Genomic DNA, 22,012 nt, shown 5'->3' with positions numbered 1-22,012 from the left:
ATATTCTATAATGTTCATTTATACAGCAGTGTAAGACCTCAAATCTTTTTCTCAACAAGCAAAAGTGATAAGGCTTCTCAGTGTGTTTTGGTGGGAGTTTTTTGACATGGAAGATTCAAGAAGCAGGAAACCTTCTTTAATACTCAAGCTTGGAAAGAAAGTTGATGCTATTACTGTAATATGTTTTCTTTAGTATCACAGCAGCTCACAACTGCCAGGAGGTGACATAAAATTGAAGACAACTAGGGTGAGGTAGAGAAAACTGCATTCTTCTACAAACCAGCAAAGAAAGAGCAACAGCTCTCTACCCCTGAGCAGTGCAGGAGAAGGCATGGCCAGGCCCCGAGAGCTCCCCAGCCCAGTGAGGATCTTCTGCTCTGCACATCAGGAGCTTCTCACTGGTTTAGATTCAAAAAGCATAAATTAGAAGATCCAATGGCTTGCTCTTTTGTGTGGACTTTGGGAAAACTTTGTGACAAGAGTTTATACTGAGCAGGCATCAGGAAGGTCGTCTTTTTGACAGGATTTCAGTCAGGTATTGTTCAGGTAACTCTGCAGAACTTGGGGAGGTCTCTCACTACAAACCGGTTACCCAGGGTGGTCTAGGTTGTGAAACACACAGCTTTGCCTCACTAAGGACCTTGGGATATGACCTTTAATTCTGAACATGTTGTGAGCCCATTCAAGAAAGGACCTGGGGGTGAGGAGCAGGCAGGGGCCATTCTGGCAACACCCAGGCCTGGTGATTTCTCTGAAGGTGAGACCTTTTTATCCTACACCACAGGTGGATGGGGAGCTGCCCAGCTTTGTACCCAAGCACTTTGCAGACCCCTCCATAGGATAGCCATTGCCTGGAATCCTCATGTATGTGAGCATTTGGAAATATGTCAAAGAGTCACTCATTCTCCTTTGTAAGAAGGAGGTATTGTTGCTTCTGGCATGCAGCATGACTATTGCATTATGTAAGAACCACCATCAGTGTTTGGATTAATGCTGCTGCCTGTATCATATTTCAAAACAGCAGCTCTGTGGCCTTTGCTCCCAAGCTCAGGTTGTGTGGATCCAAACAGAGCTGGGGAGAGAGGGCACCTGCAGCCTGGCTGAGCTCTGAGCTACTGAACAACCACACTGGGAGCTGCTTTGAGAGTGAAAAGTCTGTGTCAGACACTGCATTTCTCTAGCACTCGACCCAAAAGGTATCAGTTCCTTTGCTCCACTGCTCAGCAGCTTCAGAAGAACTTTGGTAGAAAGCTGCATTTATTTATTTGAGTGCTGAGTAGTATTTGCAATGAATAGGAGAGACAGTTACCCTGGCTGTTCCTTACCAGGAAGGAGGGTATGCATCCCCACCTTTAGCATGCTAGTTCTCAGGAAAGAGTTAAAATTGTAGCTACAGCTTCAAAATCTGCAGCTCTTTGCACCTTGTTGTTGTTGGGTCAGCAGTTTGCCTGATAAAGGAGCCCTGACCTCCTCACCTCTAGAGGAAAGTCCAAAGATCTTCAGAAGGTTTTGGGGTTGTTTACCAAAAAGCAGAAGTCCAAAAACCTGTATAGGGAGGCAGCCTGGGAATACAGGCCAAAACAGATGACGTAACATGCTGGAGGCTTCCAACTTCCGAGAGGGAGTACAAATCTTGACTCATAACTTTGCAATGTCCCTCAGTCATTTGAAATGCCCCCTTCATCCCAAAGGATGTCTCTTTTGAGTGACATGAACTGGATCTTGCTGGATCTACAATTCAGTGCCATAGTTACACTGCTTCCTGTAATCCCTTTGATGCTGAAGAGAATGACTTCTCTATTATCTTTACTTTTAAAACTTGGATTTCCTGTGTGGGGGAAGTCCTCATGTTAACAGCAAGGAGAGAAAATGCTTTAAAGGAGGAGGTGAATGTGCTCAGATTGTGAAGCAGCTGATCTAAAGGCAGCAAGACCCTTGGGGAACCCTGGGCCACAATAGTTGACATTTCAGGCAGGAAACTATGGTTTATTTAACTAACTGAACTGAAAACGCCAGGGAATTTATACAAGTGGAACAGCATTAGTAAGAGCATTTAGCAAAGACACACATGAAGACTAAAACTCCTATGGTGTGGGAAAGAGGGATTTTACATCTGGAAGTGGCCTCTGCTCTTTCATTCATGTAAAAGATCAGGTGGGCAAGGGATGCCATGGGGGAGTTCCTACTTGCTTATCAACACAGCTGGTTCCAGTGGCTGCTGCTTCTCCACACAGTTTCCCTTCAAGCCACAGAGCTGCCTTGAAGTTTTTGAGATAAAATAGCACAGTCTTGCAGCTAGGCTATTCTGCTCCTAAATATGCATGTTCTTTCAAATGCACTTTCAAAGCACTTTTCTGAGTTAAAAATTACCTTTTTGATCAATAATGGTGTTTCTTTTCAGAGGTTTTCTTCACTTTTAGCAATATGCAGTAAACACTGTGATTTTTCACTTCCTGTGGCAGTGAATGATATCCAGGAGTTTGACTTTCCTAGAGGATCTGGCTACAGACACCAAGGTGACAGAACAAAGCCTGTCTAAGTCAGGCAACTTTAGTAACAACAACGGAAATTGAGAGAATGGCACAGCATAAAAGCATTCATTATTCATCAGTTGATACCTTGGGGAAGAAAAATCTGTGAGTGGATTTTGGGTTTTGCAAACCAAGTCTGACTTTGCTGGGGCCTGGCAAAGATCCCAAAGGTGAAGTGCTCAGTGATCTCCTCTATGTCTGATCAGCAGAGACATTCCCTGTGGTCCAGGTTTCTCTCTTGCGTGTCCCTCTCCCTCCTCCCTCACACCCTACTGAGGGCCAAGGAAGTCTGCCAGGCCTGGAATGCATTGTCCCAGCTGCACTTGAGCCTGCCTGACAGTGAAGATGGCAGGTAGGTGTCCTTCTGCAAAGCAGTGACCTTAACCTCCTTCTGCAGCCCACTGGGAGAGCAGAGTTCAATGAACAAGTCTGGCTGCACTGCTGAAAGCCGTGGCCTCGGGGGAACGAACTTGTTGTTAGGTTTGTTTCCAGCTGGATGGTTCCTGGTCAGCTTTATTGTGCAATTCTACAAATCCTGATGCCAGTAAAAATAAGCCAGAGATACAGGCTGAGCAGAGGTTTCTTCTCCCAGCAGCTGTGCTGGCTTAGGCCATCCAGAAATTCTTGTGGGATGCCTTATCCAAGAAAAGCTTGGCACAGCCATGTCGAATGTAAACCCTCTGAGATGATTTTTCAGTCTCCTGCAATTCTGCACAAATCCTGGCATGGGCTTGCTCCTCCCTGTACTCCTCCTCTGCTCAATTCCTGTGTGCTGCAGCTCTTTAAACATTCACAGAGCACTACCTGGAGCAGAGAGCTTCAAAAGGGAGTGAGTCTGCAACACCAAATCATCTCCCGCTGAGCATCACCAATCATGGCAACCTTGGGCAGTCAGTCAACTGATTTTGTGTTGTTTAAGTTGTCCTAAAGGCTACATTTCAAAATCTGAAATGTGTGGATTGAAAAAGCTGGCAATATTTCATTGTGCTCAAGCTGTTTAGAAGCACTGCAGAGACCTTGCTTGAAAAGATGGCTTTCAAGAGAGGGAATTTAACCAAATTCCACACTAGCTTGCTCCTCAGCTACAGTGAACAAAAAGTCTTCAGAATATTTAGAATCTGATTTAAGCTAACAAGTCAAGGAAATAGGTGTTAAGACTCAAACTCCTGCTTGATGCTCTATTTGTAATTCATCCAGTCGTTAATGAGCCAGATTCTTGACTAGTATATATGGGCACAAATCTGCTTAAGCCATGCAAGAATGTTGATTTATGCTTGCTAGAAATCTGACCTTTCGTTCAGTGCTTCCTGGTAAGTTCCAATCCTCTTTGCACTGTTCATTTAGTGGAATGGAATTAGATTTACCAAGGTATGCTCTGACAAAATGGATTGCTTTTCCCTTATACTTTTGTGCCAGGGATAAAATGGTGGTCTATTTCAATGTAGCACTGTTAATAAGATAGGTTTTTTGAAGGACAGTCAGAAATTATAATATCATTAATTACAATGCCACATGTTTTTATTTCTCAAAGTTATACCAAATTATACAATATGCTCCACAAATTACAACCTCCTTCTAGAAAATCTGACATATATCTGCAGAATAGAGGTTAAATAAGTTTAGCTAACAAGAAAATGCATAAAAGCTTAAATTTATGAAACCAAATCATTTGCTGAGAGTGTATTGGAATGAAAATACCCTTGTATTTGCTTAACTGAACCTATTTTGCTTCAAATGACCTTATGTTCTTTATTTCCAAGTTCACAATCCCTGCACTGAGACTCAGCACACTGCACAAAGTCGACTTACCAGGAGATGATAATCAGGAATCTATTTTATTGGTTCAAATATAACACTCTCGATGTGTGACTATGCTAACTGCATGGTAAATACAGCTCAGGCCTGCAGAGAACCTTGCTGAGAAGATTGTGTGTGAGATTATGCTGCTGTGAAGTGCTCAATATGGGGGCTACACTCAAAACACAGAGCTCACGTAGGAGGCAGCAGCCTGTTTGCTAAAATCTGCTTCCCACAGGTAGCATCTTACACTGCTGCTTTCAGTCTGCACCAGCTTTTGGTGACCTTCCTGATCAGGACTGAAGCAGTTTGCACTGAATTATTTACAACCTGGCCAGGTAAAGAATCCTCTGGCTTGGCACTACAGCCATAGGGATTCGACATGAAAACATTAGCTCGGTACGAATGGGGTGTGAATGGCGGTGTAAAAGTGTGAAATCCTTAGGAAACCCATGAAGGAGCAAAGGAATGGCATGTGGAGCTTCTGAAGGCACCAGAGGATGGAAAACCAAGAGCTGCCTCCTGGGTGGATTGTAGACTTATGCTGGAGGCAGTTTTTTTCCCAGTCCTGACTCCTACATCCATCCTGGAGCTAGCATGTGTCTAGCCATGGCTCCCAGGTGAACCCCTGACTTGTGCCACAGGTTTGCCCTCAGCTCCATCTCCTGAGTGGACCATGGAGCTTTGTGTCAAGCCTTGTCACTGGTTATCCTGCTACTCCTGGGGGCCTCCTGGCCCTGATTCATTAGCTGGACTGGTTTGGGAGAGTTGGTGGACCCTGTTATCAGTATGAAGGTTGGTGTGCCAAGTTCAGGAGCTGGACACAGTAATTGAAGACACTGCCTGTGCTGGGACTGCCTTGGCAAATTAAGGAAATGAAAAGGAAGTATTATTTCCTTTCGGGAAGGGAAACGAAATCTTACAATTTCACTGGGGGTCACTTTGAGCAAGCTTCTGTCCATGTCCCAGCACTTCATGGCCACGATTTCTTAATTTTTCTTTTTTCAGTATCCATGCCATATCTCTCATATCTATCCCTCAAAGTTGTGTCTTCCTCCTTGATTTTTCCCCCTGCTTTTGCATCATCTCTAAGCTTAGTTTTGGCGTGTTTTGGCCCTTTGCACTGCACCTCATATAATCATCATCTCTAAGCTTAGTTTTGGCATGTTTTGGCCCTTTGCACTGCACCTCATATAATCCTGATCCATTTTCTTGTAGTCACTAAATTTCCCAATTTTCTTTTTTTTTCCCTTCAATTGCATTTCCTTTGCAATATGGAAATGCAATTGAAGGAAAAAAGGAGATATGAAAGGATCATATCTCCTTTCCAGAGTGTTTGTAATTCCTTCTTTTTTGTTTCCAGGACTTCAGTGAAGAAATGGGGATCAATTTTGGCAAGCTTTGGTCCCTGTCCCTGCACTTCATGGCATCCCATGCCTTTTGATGGCTTTTACTTTGGCCAAGATTTTTTTTTAAAGTATCCATGCCATCTCACTCATATCTTCCCCTCAATGCTGTGTCTTCCTCCTTGATTTTCCCCCTGCTTTTGCAGCATCAGAGAGCCTAGTTTTGGCATCTTTTGATCCTTGGCATTGCACCTCATGTAATCCCGGTCCATTTTCTTGTAGTCACTAAATGTCCCATTTTTCTGGGTTTTTTCAGTTATTTTCAATTTCATTTCATTTGATCATATCTCCTTTCCAAAGTGTTTGCACGTCTTTCTGTTTCTGACTTGCACCACGGAGGTTGCATGGCTGCAATCATCTCCATTCTCATACATGTGAAAGAAGGAGAAGAAACTTTATGAGAGAAAGTTAGTTGTGAAATCACATTAAAATAAAATGGACTTCCCCTTCTATCTACTGTTGATGAATATGACCAAAGAAAACACTCAGGATAACACTGATTTCCAGTGGAGGTGAAAGGGTTTTTGTGCCCTTGATTCTGGAGCTCTTTCCTTTATAATACATGAAGGAGATCAGATTTGTCAGTCTTGGAGGGTGGGGTATTTGGTGATGAGGGCATGAGTTTCTTCAAGGCAGGGAGAGGATGAGATGAAGAGAGATGCAATAAGTAGGTTAACACAATTTCAAGAAACACCTCGTTATAGGTTGTTTTCATTTGGCAGCTTTCTATATTTTTATTTACATGTGTAATATAGCAGAGATCTGTAAAAATGTCTAGAAGCCTAACTTTCAGAAATGACATAGCCCTTCCCCAAAAATGAAGTAGATCCTTAAATGAGGCTCTCATTTGGGAAATAAATCCAAATAATTCTCTGTGCATTTGAAAAGAAGATATTTTGGCTTCCAAGCAATATGAGAAAATGTGCCATCCACTTGATCTGCTTCACATGCCACAACAATCTGCAACTGCATGTGGCAAACACATTTCTCAGCTTTGCAGGCACGTATGATTATGAAGAGCTTCGAATAAAATAGATAAACCTTTGAGATGCTCTTTTTGTTGTTTACTTGTCTCTCAGCAGCGTTCTGTGGGAAGCTCTCCTCCTGGAATGCTGCGGGGGAGGGCTCTGCGGAGCCTTTCAGCGCTCTTCGGAAGTGGCTGCGGAGCGGCCACCGTGAACAGCCACGGCTGGCACCAGCAGAGGGTCACAGATGCTGCTGTGAACACGCCTTTGTGCAGCATCCCGGCGCAGTTTGGCCGTGCCAAGGACGCGACCGCCACCTGCTGTCCCCAGCCCGGCCAGGGAGCGCCGAGGAGGGGCCGGAGCCGCCCGTGCCCTCCCGCGGGACGGAGCCTTCGTTTCCCGCTGCAACTGCGTCACTCCCAGCCTTGGCTTCAGTTCTGATCTCCGGTTTATTCCTCTGCCGCTTCTATGAGCTGGCGTGTGGATGAGCAGCCGGCAGCGCATCCTTATGGCAGTGCTGGCTGCCACGTGAGACGGGCACAGAGGGGACACCTTGCCGAAGCACTGCACGGCCAGCCTGTACGCACGGCTCTGTCTGGGTGTGTGACAGCCAGCGGCGCTGACTGTGGCTTTCCGTGCGCCCGCGACACCCATTTCTCAGAGATTCCCCTGCAGCTGCTCTGTGAGCCGGGAGCTCGGATGCAGCGCAGACAGGGCGATGGGTTCAGGGCAGTTTCCAGGGCAGAGCGCTTGCCCGCTCTGAAGGATGCACCTGTTGGAAACGGCTTGGGAACTGAGGCCGCTGGCTCAGTCCTGTTCGCATCTGGGATGCTCTTCCCGATGCCTCATGTTTCTCCCGTAAGCCAAAATCAGCCTCATCCTGTCACAGAGGAAAGCCCTTGCTGCTCTGCAGTCTCTTACATGTGTTGTTTGCTTTCTTATTAACTCTGTAATATCTGGGCACATGCCTGCTTTTCAGTGTTTTTCCACTTTTCTGCAATGGTGATTTTTTTTTCCATTGCCTTCTTTTTAGCATCTTTGGAAAGGAGTTAATTCTCATACAACATCATGAACACATATTACAGAGGGGTTATTTTTGTCAATTTCCCATACACTTATCTTTTGGGATTTTTTACAATAGGCACTTTAAAGATACTTTTGTTAACTTAAATATTGAATAAGTTAAGCAGTTAATTGATTTGGGGTTTTGGCGTTTTTGTTATTGTGAGGGGTTTTTTGGGTGTTGGGTTTTTTTTGTTTTTTTTTTTTTTTGGTTGGTTGGTTGGTTTGGGGTTTTTTTGCTTTTGGTTTGGGGGGTTTTTGTTTGTTTTGTTTTGTTTTGTTTTGTTGTTTTGGGGGGTTTTGGTGGTGGTGGTTGTTTTGGTTTGGTATTTTACCCTTTCTTAATCTTCTTTCTTCTCTGATTGGGAGAATGCTTTGCAAATAAAGCTATTTCACCAGCTGGTGTTACTCAGTATCATAATCCTCACTTTCTGCCAGATCTACTTTTTTTTGTTCATGTGGGGATTTTTTGATGATGAAGAAGTCAGTATTTTCATTAGTAGAGTCCTGATTTGATGGGTGGTCCACAGGGCTTGTTTCTTCACTCTCATGACACCATTTATCCTTGGGGTATGCTGAGTGCTCACAGGCAGTCACAGTGTGACACAGGCAACTGCTTGGTGGGGTGCAACCTGTTTGTTCACACTTATCCCTGGACTAAAAAGTTTCATTGCCTTTGTTTAAAGCATGAAGCTGAAAATTGTCCTAGAAGAACCCAAGAAAGTTACTTGAAATCACTTTTCATTACTAGGGAAGTTTGTTGACAGTTTGTTTCTGTCCCCAGTGCACAGCAATGTAAAAGTGATATTTTGTGATGGTTCTGGTTTTGAAATACATATATTTTAGATGAAAACAATTTTTGATCACGTGCACAGGAATTCAAGTTCTCTCTAGCTTGCATTCCTGTGTTAAGAAGCTGTACCTGTTTTGTGACCTGATGAGTCATTAAATAATGAGGTGCTGGAGTTAAACCTCTGCCTCCACTGACACATTTAAGTACCTAGAAAAGAAATTTCTATGTTTATTTTGCCTAGAATAAATTATGTCAAGCAGGCTCATTTCCAGCTCTTGGTTTTAGAAGGACTCTCTCACATGGCCATCCATCTCACAAACAAGTCCAGAAAAACACAAATGGATGAGTACAGAACTGGCTGCAAACTGGACTGAAATATTTAAAATTACTATGTTGCTAACTTGGCTGGACACACAAGCAGAATTCTGCAGGAGTAGCACAAACCTGCTATTTTTATTAAATAATTAAATGGCAGAGCAAACAACGTTGTTGCCATTTAATTATTTAATAATTATTTAGTTGTTGCCACTGGCTGGGAGGGGCAGGAAGTGTTAGAGGACAGGGCTAGGATCTCAACACGCTTGGCAAATTACAGTAGGGGGAAAGGAAATCATTCAAAGGATGTGCTTTCACTGTCTGCAGAACTACCAACATCAGAAATGCAGGCTGTGGACTTAGTGGTCTGATAGCATCACTGTGTAACCTGTCATGGTGGTTAGCATGGATCACAAACCCAACAGGAACCAGCCATGCCACCACAAAAAGGGCAAATAGCACTGGGAGCTACATAAAAAGGAATATTGTTTGCCAGGCAAATGAAGGCATTCTACTGTCATGCTTGGGGCTAGAAAACCTTCAGTCGGGGTATTGTGTTCTGCTTGGGATAGAGAGTTCGAGGTTTTATGAGGAAGCATTGGAGGAATTGGAGTGGTTTATCCCAGAGAAAGGGGAGACACAGTAGGAGGGCCCTAAATATGTGTGCTTATGCCTAAGGAAGAGGACAATAAAGTCTTCTCATCAGCTGTAAAGGCTCGGTGAGCAACAGAGATCTGGGTTAGATGTAAGAAACCCCTTTCTCAAGGTGTAGATGAAAAAAGAATGAGAGAATAATATAGGGAATGCCAGCCTTGGTTTCTGGGTTTCAAATGAAAATTGAACAAGTGTCTGTCAGAAATTACCTAATGCAATTGATCCTGCTTTTTGGGTGGGAGGAAGCAGGCAATTTCTGTCCCTGTTTTTCCGATATTCCTGTTTGGAGCCAAAGACCATAATTTACACATCTAAGTTAGATGTCTAAGTCATACACTGTCAAGACCAGCTAATTATCATCCCAAGGCTCTTCCTTTCCATTTCTGTTTAATATATGCTAAGGAAAAAGTCTTAGTGGTTAATAATTCAAATCAGAAGTAGCCATAAAGTAGGCTGGCACTACGCTATGCAAACTTGATTTGTTCAACTCCATGTTCTCCAAGTCCTAAACTTCTTTAGAGCATATATGGCAGCTCTGCTAATGTCTAACCAGCTGATAATCTGGAGACCTGACTGTTGGACATCAGGATGATTCAGCCTAGTTAATAAATGCCATATTGAAACACCCATTTAACTCTACAGCAGAAAGAATGCTGCGTGAAAAGGGGAAAGGAGACCTCACACAAATATTACTCATTCACTCATTCAGAAAATGCTAAAACTCAGGCTCTCAACAGCCTTTGATATTTGACCTCTGTAGATAGCCTGTATTTAAGATTCTAATCCTTTAAACACTTTAATACACTTCAATTCAAGTTAATAGGATTAGTCACATGCCTGAAGTGTGCATGGCTGGGGCTGAGCTATTGTTGAGCACAGCTAATTAAAAACTTGCAGACACTTTCTGGTGGAATATGGTCTAATATTGTCTAAGTCTTTTCTAAACAGTTCTAGTCACAAGTAATGTCCAAAAGTGAAGGTATTTAAGAAAAATAAAACATATCCAAGTTCTTGCTTAAAAAATGAACACACAAAAAGAACAAATTGTCTGAACTTTTTCAGCAGCACAAATCAGAGGTTTGAGAAGGGAGATCTGAGAGGCTTTGTATTGGTTTTCTGGAAGATGTAGGCTTAAATTCTCAATTTTGCAATTCTTTCAAAGCTAGGGTGATGTCAAACATGCACAGAATCAGACAGAACAGAGAGTTACAAAATGGGAAAGAAGCACTTTCTATCCTGATTTGTATTTTATAGAAACGTCAGTTTTCCTTCGAGGCACAAAGTTGTTTCTTCCCTTGATGCTAACTAGCTGGGCTTGGGAGTCCTGGCAAGCCTAGTCCGGATCAGTTCATCACATTGTAAACGTGTGCAGAGATTGTGAAGAGTGAAGATAATTTGGGAAGCGAGTGGAGGACAGAGGTGCAGGCACACGCAGCACGGAGGTTCCCATTTGTTGCAGGATGTCTGCCAGAAGAAGAGGCTGGGCCACATCAAGGCACTGTGCTGACTTGTAACTTGTGCTAGAGCTGGGTTTAAATACCACAGGGGCAGTCTGGGAATCCCAGCACAGCTCAGCATGGCTTGCTACTGCCCCATAAAATGCACACAGCACACATTTACACAGTGCTATTGTTCCTCCCACTGGAGAAACACGGAGGTAAATCCCCTCTGCTGAGGGATGTGATGTCACACTATTGTCATTTACAGGAAAAGCCAACAGCTGTGGCTAGGGGTTTCCAAAGAGTGACATGCAACAGACTGCAGCTGCAATGCCATTCCCTGGCCTGCTTGTAGCTCCTCTTGTAATGCAGGGAGAGATTTTTCCTCCACTCATCTGGAGGATCACAGTCAGCAGAATGAAGTCTGCATTTAGCCAAGTGTTCCTGCCAACTCTAACGTGGACCAAAGAGAGCACGCACAAAAGTCAAAGAGCAATCATTGCTCTGTCAGTACTGCTGTCACACAGGAACCTGAGTCATACTAAAAGCCTCTCAAGGAAGGGCACAGTGGAGATACCAGAAATTCAAGCTGGAGCAGGGAAATTCTGATGAAAGCACCACAGCAGTGATGAGGTAGCAGATAAGACTGCCAGAAAATAGCATCACAACCTTATAGAGTAGCACAGAGGGAAACACAATGCCAAAAATGGGACGAAAATTGATGAAGCACTAACTTCCCGTGAAGAGAGCCACACTAGAAAGTCTTAAAATAAGAAAATCATAATACAAAGAGGGCAGGAACCAGAAGAGGTGATCAGGTCTGAGTCAGAAGTAAAACGTCAGTAAATGGAGATGAGAATAAAAAGGGGAAAAGAGAGAGGGATTAAGTTCTTACAGGATAAGGGGTTGAATCAGGACTGTCCCAAGAAAAAGCAGTGGTAGGTCAGGAGGACTGTCCACCCTGCACGGACTGATGCCATGCAGAGACACCAGAGCAAGCATTAAAGGAACAATTTGGATCTCCTGTGCTCAAGAACTACAAAGGCCCTGCAAATTAACTGGTGCAGTGCCTGGCTCAGATAAATTGCTCTGTCCCTCCCATCAGCTAAGGCCTCACTGGGCATCTTTACACCAGGCTGCAATGTGACTTGTAACTATGCCCAGAAGGGAATATCAGATGCAACAAAAAAGCGAGGGCACTGGAGAGGCAATGGGAAACTGGAAAAGGCAGGAAGGAACTGGAGGAACTGAGAGTGAAAGTTGTCAAGTACTAGCAGTGTTAAAGAATTTATGCTAAAGAAGGTTTAAATGAAGAGAAAAAAGCTTTCTTTCAGTGCCCATGTTTCTAGGAGAAGCAGTGTGAATAGAGGAATTTTTGCCAGATGGATCTCAGATAACAGATCCAGGAAATGACCTAGCAATCAATGCAAGGGAAATCTTCAGTCAGCTGGTGTTCTTGCACAATTTTCTGGTTTGTCAGACTTAGAAAAATATTTAAACATACACACGCACAGAGCATTTTGTTTGGCCACTCTGCTGGTCAGCATTGCTCCTGGGTGCCCTGTTTATCCAGCAGTATTCCTGCAGCTGGGAGAGCACTGCTGAAGCAACTGTGACACACTTACAAGTCAAGCACCAACTCTGAAGCCTTGACAAGCCAAGAAAGATTGCTGAGGAAACTTAATCCATATTCTTCCTTTGTTACAGGATTTCTGCCTAGCTGGTGTCCACTCAGGGACAAGCTGGCAGCTGGGAATGCAGGAGGGACAGGGGCAGGTGTCAGGGTGTGCTTGGAGCTGCTGGCCATTGCCCCCAAAGGCTTTTTCCTTTCAAACCACCACAATTCTCACTGTCACTGAAAAAAAAATGAAGAGTTGCTATTGGAAAAAAAGAAGAAAGTACAAGTTTTTGATGTTTTATTGACACATCCCCATGCCGAGGTTGGGGGTGGTAATTACAGAATCATAGAATGGATTGGGTTAGAAGGAACCTTAAAGACCATCTAATTCTGACCTCCCTGTTGCGGGCAGGGACACCTTTCACTCGAGCAGGTTGTGTCAAACCCCATCCAACCACTCCGTGACCACTTCCCGGGATGGGGAACCCACAACTTCTCTGGGCAAGCGGTCCCGGTGCCTCACCACCCTCACAGCAAAGAACTTCTTCGCGACACCTAATCTAAGCCTACTCCCCGTCAGTTTGAGGCCATCACTCCTTGTCCCGTCACTCAGCCTCTCTCTGAGGCGTTCCGGGGGCGCAGCCGAGGCAATCCGCGGCCCCGGGGCCGGCTGTGGGCGGGGGGCGGCGAGAAGCGCCGGGCGGGGCCGGGCCGGGCGGGGGCTGCCCGGGGGGCTCATAAGGCCGCCCCCCCCGCCGCTCCGGGCCCCGCCGTGCCGGGGGCTGCCCGGGGGTCTCATAAGGCCGCCCCCGCCGCCGCTCCGGGCCCCGCCGTGCCGCGGGGCTCCCGAGCCGCATCTCGCCGCTCCCGCCCCTCGTCCAGCCCCGTTTCCCGTGGCGAGGCTCCGCCACAGGGGAAGTGACGCCGGCGCCAGGCGAGCTTATATAAAGGGTAGGCGGCAGCGGGCGGAAGCGAGCGGGGCCGAGGGGCGGGGGACGGCGGGCAGTGCGAGCGGGGCGGCTGCCGCAGCCCCCCGTGTTCCGGCCCGGCCATGGATTTCCACAACATTCTCGTGATGGCCTCGGAGCAGCAGGGGCTGAACGCGGTGCCGGTGAGCTCGGGGGCTGCCGGGGGGCGCGGTGGCGGTCGGTCGGGCCCGGGGAGGGCCCCGCGGCCGCGGGAGCCCCTCCCGCCTCGGCCCCTGCCCGGGCAGCGCCCGCCGCTGTCTCTGCCGGGCCTTTCGCTTCGCCGGCCGGGGCTGCTGGCTCCTGGGGGCTGGGAGAGCGTCTGTGTGCGGGGAGGGGGCGAGCGAGGCCCCTTCTGTCAACAGGTGCCGGCACCCCCGGGCCGGGAGCGGGCTCGCCCTCCTGGCCCGGCAGTGCCGACATCCCTGCCGGCAGCGGAGCCGCGGGGCGGGGGCAGGCAGTGCCCAAAAGCCGGCTCAGTCCTTTTGTTCGCCCTGAAAACGCGAGTCTGCCACGTCTCAAGTGCGGGTCGGAGACAAAGTGACAAGTTCGGGTGAATGGGCTGCGTTGTCTGAGGTCTCGGTGTGCGCCGCGAGGGAATGAGGTGTAACAGCGCTGTGGGGAGGGCTGGCGGCAGGCTTTTGGTGTATTGTTAACAACATTGTTCAGAGGGCTGCATTCAGCAGTTTGTGTTTTAGTTCGAGCTATCAGTAACATGTGGATTCCGTGTGCAAGAGCCCACTGACTTGCCTGGATGAAGTCTGGCAGCAGGAAGGGCACGTGGCCTGTTCATACATTCATATCCTGGGCTTCATTCCTCCGGGAGGACACAAATTATAAGTCATGCGTGAATATAAATCATGTTTTCTCCTTAGTAGACGTCAGCTAGGGAGACGCTGTTTGCTCTTCAACAGAGTTGCCAGAGTTCTGTTTCTGTGATTAGTTTGCTTAAAGCCAGTGTAAAGCAGGGGTAGTTGTTTTTAGCAAAAACTGTGGGAAAACTAGAAAAAAACCCATACTCTCAAGTGTACAGTGTCTTCATTTTGATGGTGTCAGAACTAGTGAATGCCTCTGTGTCTGTACCATTAGTAAAACTTTGGTAATGTTCACTAATAGCGTGACCAGTTGATAGTATGTACCGACCATATGGTAGAAGTGAAATTAATCAGATTCCATTGTGGGTTTAATATCTTATAAAATCAACTTCTTTATATTTAGGCATGTTTATTTTGTCGCTGACCCTACATGGGAATATGGTGCATAACAAAAATGATAAAATTACAAATACAGAAATATTTAGGATATTTAAATGCCCATTTGATTGGTCTTAAGCAGTTTCACTAAGTTGCTACTGTGTTATTATAATTATTATTTTAGAAGCTTAAAGCTTCTCTTTACAGTCTCAGTTTCCCCATGCAGCTTTACTGTGTGACCACTACTTTTTTTGTCACAAATTTTAATCCATTATGATTAATTGATAAAATATCTGCCATAATCTCTATTGTGATGGTGAGGGAGAGGATTCCACTTCTTGTGCAATGAATGAAGGTTTAGCTACTCTTTTTAGTAAAGGCAGGGTTGGGATTTGCTAATTCCTGATTAACTCATGGAGTGAGAGTCCAATTGAATCCATAGTTGAAAGAGTTTGGTTTAGCACATTAGTGGTGCAGCTTTTAACTCTGAAGTTGGCCCCAGTCTCTGAGCAAAAGCAGAGCTGAACTTGGCACTGCTCGAAGCTGTTTGCAGCTGCTAGGCTTTAAAAGAGAGCCCATGGAGATTTTACAATCACTGGACATCTAAACAACTCCACTGTGTTAAAGCTAGTATATTAAATGTGTTTATATAAGAAGAATATAATTATTTTTAAATACTTTTATTAAAAACGCCATTAGAACTAATTACACATTTACTGGTATATAAAATTACCAGGTTTCCAGAAATGTTAGTTCCTGCATTAACAAGCATGTCCTCTGAATTTCTCTGAGAAGTTTGTTTTAAACTTTACAGTGCACCTAACTAAATGATCCATGCCCTTTGTAATGAAAACCAGTGACATGAACAAGTAGTGTACATTCAAAGTATATATAAATATATATACACACTATAACAGGTTGTGTTTAGTTCAACATAACTCAAAGAAATCATGTGGCCTTGTATTGTAAAAGAGAGGCCTGGATAAAGCAGATATTACATCATGTCCCTGTAAAAATGAATCTGCTTGTTCATCTCCCTATGGAAATCCGGATTCAAAAGGAACATTGCTGAAATCAGCCTTTTGGTGCCCTTGTTAGTTGCATGAGGTTTTGTTTCTAAATAAGACAGAACATATATGAACTACTGCCTAAGCTGTTAATGATGTGCTGCTAATCATCTGCACAGCAGTTGCTGAGTAGAGCCCTGGGTTTTATCATCTAATATTCCTTAGGGGTTTCATTGCTGTACCTTGTTACCTGTGTTAGCAGTTCATCAGATTGTCAGTGTGGTCTTGCTTTGACTAGACATGATAACAGGAGATTTAATGTTGACTTTAGGGGAGGTTTAAATAGATGGTGTCACTCTTTTTGGTGAAATTGGTATACTGTGTTATGCCACGTGTTTCACATGACATGACAAAGCACTTTCAGATATTTTTTATTGTAGCTATTCTTTAAAATATGAAATTTTATTGCAGCTTTAAAAAAAAAGAGCCCTGAGGACAGTTGGGACCAAGTCATTATTTTATTTCACCTTAGTTTCTAATAAATTATTAATGACAGTATAAGCATCTCATATTGCTCCCGATTCCTTTTGACTGAGGGTGAAACTTTGGTGTACAGAATTTACAGAATGCGATACAATTTAACCACAGAGAGGCCACGCAAAACTGAAAGAGCTCTTCCTCCACGTCAGCACTTGTGAGGTCTCCCTGTAAGTTGGACTGATACAAAGCCACCCCCAGCGAGGCTGACCGATACAAGTAGCCAGGAGGAATTCAGTGTTTGTGAAGTGAAACACTAACAGAATCCCGGAGTTTGTTCAGAGGACCTTGAGTTACAGAGCCTGCCCATCGAATTCTAATCTACAAATTATCGAGCGATTGCCCGCAGGCAAGAGAAGCCCAGCGTGAGGAATAATGGGAATGGCTGTGAAGTGCAGATTATGCTGTAGGACCAGACTCGCATCGATTGATGTGTGTGCATTTATTGTGTGCTTAAAACTGGCCTCAAAACGGGGCTAAAATTATTTGGATTGCATCAGCCTCCACAGGAGGGAACTGCAAGATACACAATGTGAAATGTTGGCAGGGATGGGGAGGGCTTTTGCTCTCAGCTTGACTGTCCTGATAGTGAAGCTCCAGACTGTCGAGGTTTAAATGCTGACTAGTAAAATTTCCAGCTTTTCCTATCCATGGTCTTTTTTTTTTTTTTTTTTTGGCTAAAGCAGATGAAAATAGGGACCACAATACCACTACAGAAAGGAAAACATAAATTATGGGTTGGTTTTGGGTTTTTTTTTTCAGTGTGAAGTGACTTTTTATAGAAGAAATCTGCAAATTTTTTTTCAGCTAAGGGTTCTGCTTGGCAGTTGTGGCAGCAGTTGCAAAATTGGAAGAAAATAATTTTTGCTTTTTTAGGAATAAAACGTATGAACCTGTTGAATTGGTTTTGGGAGAGGAGAACAGTGTGAGTGGATAAGCTGAGCGTTTTATCTTTCTCTTGGTAGGAGTTGTTCGAACCTGAAATGAAGCAAATTTAAACATGCTTGTTACGTACTATTTACTTTGTCACAACCAGGAATTGAAAGCAGCAGTTGCGAAATCACCATGTGTGTGTTCTAAGACAGTCTCACTGCAGAGTCAGCTGCTGAAACTGTAGCAGAAGCTTTGGAAATACCAGTTCAGAATGAAGGGCAGAGGCCCCTGGGCAGTGAACACAAATGGCCACTTACAGTGTGGAAAGCTGTCTTTTGAGGGACTTGCATTGACACAAACAAGGATGTGTGTGGTGGATGAACCATTCCCGATGTTCTCAGAAAATAATACCCTTGTCTTGATTTTAAAAAGATGGGTGTCTACTGAGGAAGGCAGCAGCCTTTCTTGAAATGGAAAATGTAAACCCCCTCCCTCTGAATTATTACTTTGAAATTAAGGGACTCTTAGGCCAAGATACGGGAATAGGAATAACAATTATTTACTAGGAAAATTAAAATAAAAATTCAGTAATATAAAAACCACTGGCAGAGTCAGAATACAACCTGACACCCTGTGGGTCAGGGTGTTGGTAGCAGTCTGATTAGATGGTGGCTGCAGCCCTCCTGCAGTGACAGATGTGGTTCTGTTGAAGCAATGATCCTACAGAAGGATGTAGTTTTTCTTTGAAGGTGCAGTGGTGGTATAGATGGGCCTGGTCTTCCTTTGAGAATTTAGTAGGAAAATGCTCCCCTGGTGTACCAATTCTCACATTTTTATCCTGGTAGGAATGCTTGGTTCCTCCCCCTGGGCTGAGCATCTCACAATGGGCTGATGTAATTTTATCATTCATGCAGTGAGGCTCAGCGGCCCATTTACAGCAGATATCTCCCTGATGGAGGATGGGTTGTGGAAGAGATAAAGAACACTGGTTTCAACAGATGGTGATAGAGTACATAGTTCTGGTTACATCTTGCATTGCAACTTAAGACAACCCTGAAGAATATTTGGGGGGAAATGAGGACTTCCCATTGGAGAAAGTTACATGTCTTGGAAGATGATAAGGAAGAAATTATCTGTGAAGAACAGGCAAAGTGTTGTAACATGCCAGTGAAAAACAAGCAAATAAAAATCTCCCCAGCCTGTGGGAGCCCCTGCAAGTTGCCTGCAGTGGATAACGCAAGAGGAATTGTCTTTGCACTGCATGTGCAAGCCCATTTCAGTAACTGAGCTGCTCAGGTGCTCTACGTGAGAATTGGGTTTGGCAGAATTGATCACTTGCATTGATCTTGTATTGCCACCTGTGTAAATATTGACCATTGTTAAAGGCAATACTACTACTGCTACTTCTGGCTGGCACTGGTATTTGGTCTAGGCCCCTTGGGGCTTCATTTGGGTGCCAGAAAGTCTGCAATTATTTTATAAATTCTGTTTTGTAGTCCAAGATTTGGTACTTGAATGCTGACATCAAAGTAGCTACAACTCTGTCAGGATCATGTGCCACGTTTTGAAGGAAGTCAGTGACTTCAGAGCAGATAGTCACTGTTTACAGCTTGAGGAGTGCAGTGTTCTGGGAACAGCGTGACCTGCTCTTTCCTAAAGGCTAAACATTTCTATTCCTCTGTTGATTTAACCAACTCAGTAATAGTTATTAAAAGCCAGAACAGTGCAGCTGCTGTTTGGATGGTATAGTGACGTGTGCTGGCTTATTTGGCCTGCTTTACCTGCAGTCTGATGCATATTCATTTGCACTGCATATAAAACCCTTTATTAGTGTTTGCAGAATGAGTGTGTGGTTCAGTGCTTTTAGAAAGACTACAGTTCAGCAGGTTGTTTTATGCTGTTACTGAATGAAAGTGAGCAAGGCTTGTGTCAGCAATAGTACAGAAAATGGGTATTCATTTATGAATTGTTTTGCTGTATTTTTCAGTTGTTAGTCAATATTTAGAAATGCTACCGATTGGTAATTTAAAATAAAATTTTGCATGATTTGTCATGTTAACAGCAGTCAGAAATAAGCTTGTCTGTCCATCTACTTTACAATCCTGCTCCTGCTGTTGGTCACAGGGCAGCAAAACAAAGCCTGAAAACTGCTTCCCCATCACTTTAATTCTTTATAAGGTTTCCTAACAGAATAGATCAGTCTACGTTTGTCGCTGCTCTGTAGCATTTTCCAAAGGCGCTCCTTAGGCACAAAATCATTTAGGCTGGAAAAGATGCTTGAGTACTACACAGTTTTTAAAACAGAATTTTCAAAACTGAGGGCACAGTTGAAATGGAATAATTAAATGAAGCTTTGCCAAATTAGGTTACCAATGGCAAAACATGACATGTTTAACCTTGTAAGATAATTTACAGAGATATCATTATATTAAGATGAGCATGCTACAAAGTACTGCAAATAATTTCTAAGGTACTAATTTGCTTCAACCTGTTTCTGACAGGATTTTGACTGATAATGTGTGGATTGCTTTGCCTCTCTGTCTGTTCCAGTTCAAATGGAGTAAACCAGATTTCTTTTGGATGCAGCTTAGAAATGCTTGCTTCTTAGTGCATGTACATTCAAGCTAATTTATGGCTTTGCATGTTAGTAATTAAAGTAATCCAAGATTGAAAGGCAGTGTCTGAACAGGTGCAGCACACTAGTGCAAGTGGTTGTTAGAGAACCCAGTAAGAGGCACTTGGGCACCTAACATTGGTTTCAGTAACTTTTATTGGATATAAGAGAAGCCAAAAAGGGGGTAGCATAGATAACTTTGTCTGTTCAGTTGCCAGAACCCCAGGTTGAACAACTCTGGACAGACTTTTAAGCATGGCAAGCTGTGCAAATGCTGTCTGTGGTGAATGTAATCAGTGTTGTAGGCTTTAGAGCTTTTGCAGGGTGTCCTGGGAAGTTAATAGCACAATTTATCATTTCCTCTGCCAAGGAAAAGGATGTTACATGAAAACATGCAGCTTCACCTCAGGATATAACGAGATATAGAATCATAGACTAGGAACCACTAATGGTGATCTAGTCCAACTCCCCTGCAATGGGCAGGGGCACCTTTAAAGAGATCAGGACACCCAGAGCCCTGTCCAACCTGACCTTGAATGTTTCCAGGGATGGGGGTGTCTACAGCCTCTCCTGGCAATCTGAGCCAGTGTTTCACTGTTCCTCTCAAACTTCTAGTCAGAATCTACCCTATTTTAGTTTAAAACCAATATCCCCTGTCCTATTGCTACTGTCTCTGCTTAAAACTGTCCCCATCTTTCTTATAAGCTCCCTTTCAGTACTGAAAGGCTGCAACAAGATCTCCCTGGAGCCTTCTCTTCTCCTGGCAAATTACACCAAGTGCAAGTGCTGTAATTGCCAGGTGCCAGGTGGGGGCTGTGTATTCTCTCACAGTTAGTGCTGAGGTCACACTGATCTCAGGTGATAAGTAGAGTTTCAGGTCAGCTGGTGTGTGGGTCACTAACTCCTTGATGTACAGCAGTATTGTGTTTAAGGTGACTGCCAGCAGGAACCAAAATCAGTATTGTTAGTTTTACGTCAGCCTATTTATTATGCTGGTGAAGTCCATTCCAGCTTTTGGAGTAATTTAATTTTTTGAGTTGATTTATCTATTTTTGGTGAATTAGGTAACCTGAAACTGCAATGAGTGTCTACAAGCAAGGTGAAAATGGAGCTGTAAACCTGCAGTCTGGAATTGAATTGACTCTGGCAGCTTGGGCTGTAGTTTGCTTTTGGTCAGAGACTAAGGCTGAACTGAAATACTTTTATTCCATTACTAATGCAGCCATTGCATTTCTTATTAGTCCAGTTCATTTCACTAATTTTGTTTCCCTACCTGTCTTCTGGTTTCCTGTTCATTCCTTCCAAAAGCTGAGTGAGCCCTTTTGTGGATGTATCCACATATTGTGGGTGTATCCTTGTGAATGTATCTCACTCAAAAGATAGGCAGCAATGTGTTTTGAGATAAAATAATGATTTGACAATTCACTGGAATTTAACAAAGTTCAACAGGGGTTTGACAAGGTTTAATAAGTTTAATGCAAGATTCATTTTAGTATTTAATTAATGGAAGAAACATACAAAAAATAAGGTTGAGTTCAAATTCATTCATTTATGAGTTCATTTAGAATAATTCTCAGGGACTGGTAATGCAAAGAGCAAGAAGCACAGTCCTGTTGAGACACAAGGTTCTGAGTGGACTCCTTGCTTTCTAAACTCAGTTTGGAGTGGCTGGATCCATTCTTAGTCTCAGGCTTGGTCAGTGGTGTATATATAATGGAATTGTCCATACAGTGTTTGTAATAATTTGGGGTGGATGGATTAGTAATGTTTGATAATACTAATGCAACATCCTCTGTCACCTACTGAGGATCTGTCATGAGTAAGGAATCTTTCCACCTTGGGTAAGGAAGGATCTCTTAGTTTCAGGTAAGGAATTTCTAACTCTGAGAGGCATCCCTGCTCAGGGGTCACCTGGCATCCAGTTAAGCTGCAGTTCAGGCAGAGCTCAAATCAGGCTCATCCTGATAGCAATATTTATAGGGTGAAGTAGTTGGCTGCTGGCCAATGGTATAGACAAGATAAATGTCCTTATCTTAGTGCTGATATCTTGTTCTGGACTTTGATTATCTTGCTCTTCTGATGGTTATGAAGAAAAAAAAAAACTTTTCAAGACACATCTACTCGCTTGGACCAGGCACTTTCTAGCTTGCAAGTTTCTCCCGAGGACTTGGGGCTGGTTGCTCAGCCTGAAAGTACAACTGTGAGTCAAATGTATCCAGCACAACCCTCAGTTTCAGTGGGAA

At 44.0% G+C, this 22,012-nt stretch overlaps 1 protein-coding gene across 2 annotated transcripts in view; it reads left to right on the top strand.

The window, feature by feature from the left end:
• The first annotated feature begins 13,542 nt into the window (after nucleotides 1-13,542).
• Nucleotides 13,543-22,012, top strand: part of SPTY2D1 (SPT2 chromatin protein domain containing 1) — a 25,388-nt gene continuing 16,918 nt past the window's right edge. For both annotated transcript variants that reach the window (XR_005627245.1, XM_039707193.1), the window contains exon 1: nucleotides 13,543-13,691. Coding sequence is in view for 1 of the 2 variants with exons in the window: in XM_039707193.1 (XP_039563127.1) it covers nucleotides 13,632-13,691 (60 nt within the window). In the remaining variant the exon portion in view is untranslated. The remainder of the gene's footprint in view (nucleotides 13,692-22,012) is intronic.

Source organism: Passer montanus, unplaced genomic scaffold (genome assembly GCF_014805655.1).
Source record: "Passer montanus isolate IOZ18808 unplaced genomic scaffold, ASM1480565v1 scaffold2, whole genome shotgun sequence".
Classification (NCBI taxonomy): domain Eukaryota; kingdom Metazoa; phylum Chordata; class Aves; order Passeriformes; family Passeridae; genus Passer; species Passer montanus.
This window is presented reverse-complemented; position numbering and strand designations above follow the sequence as displayed.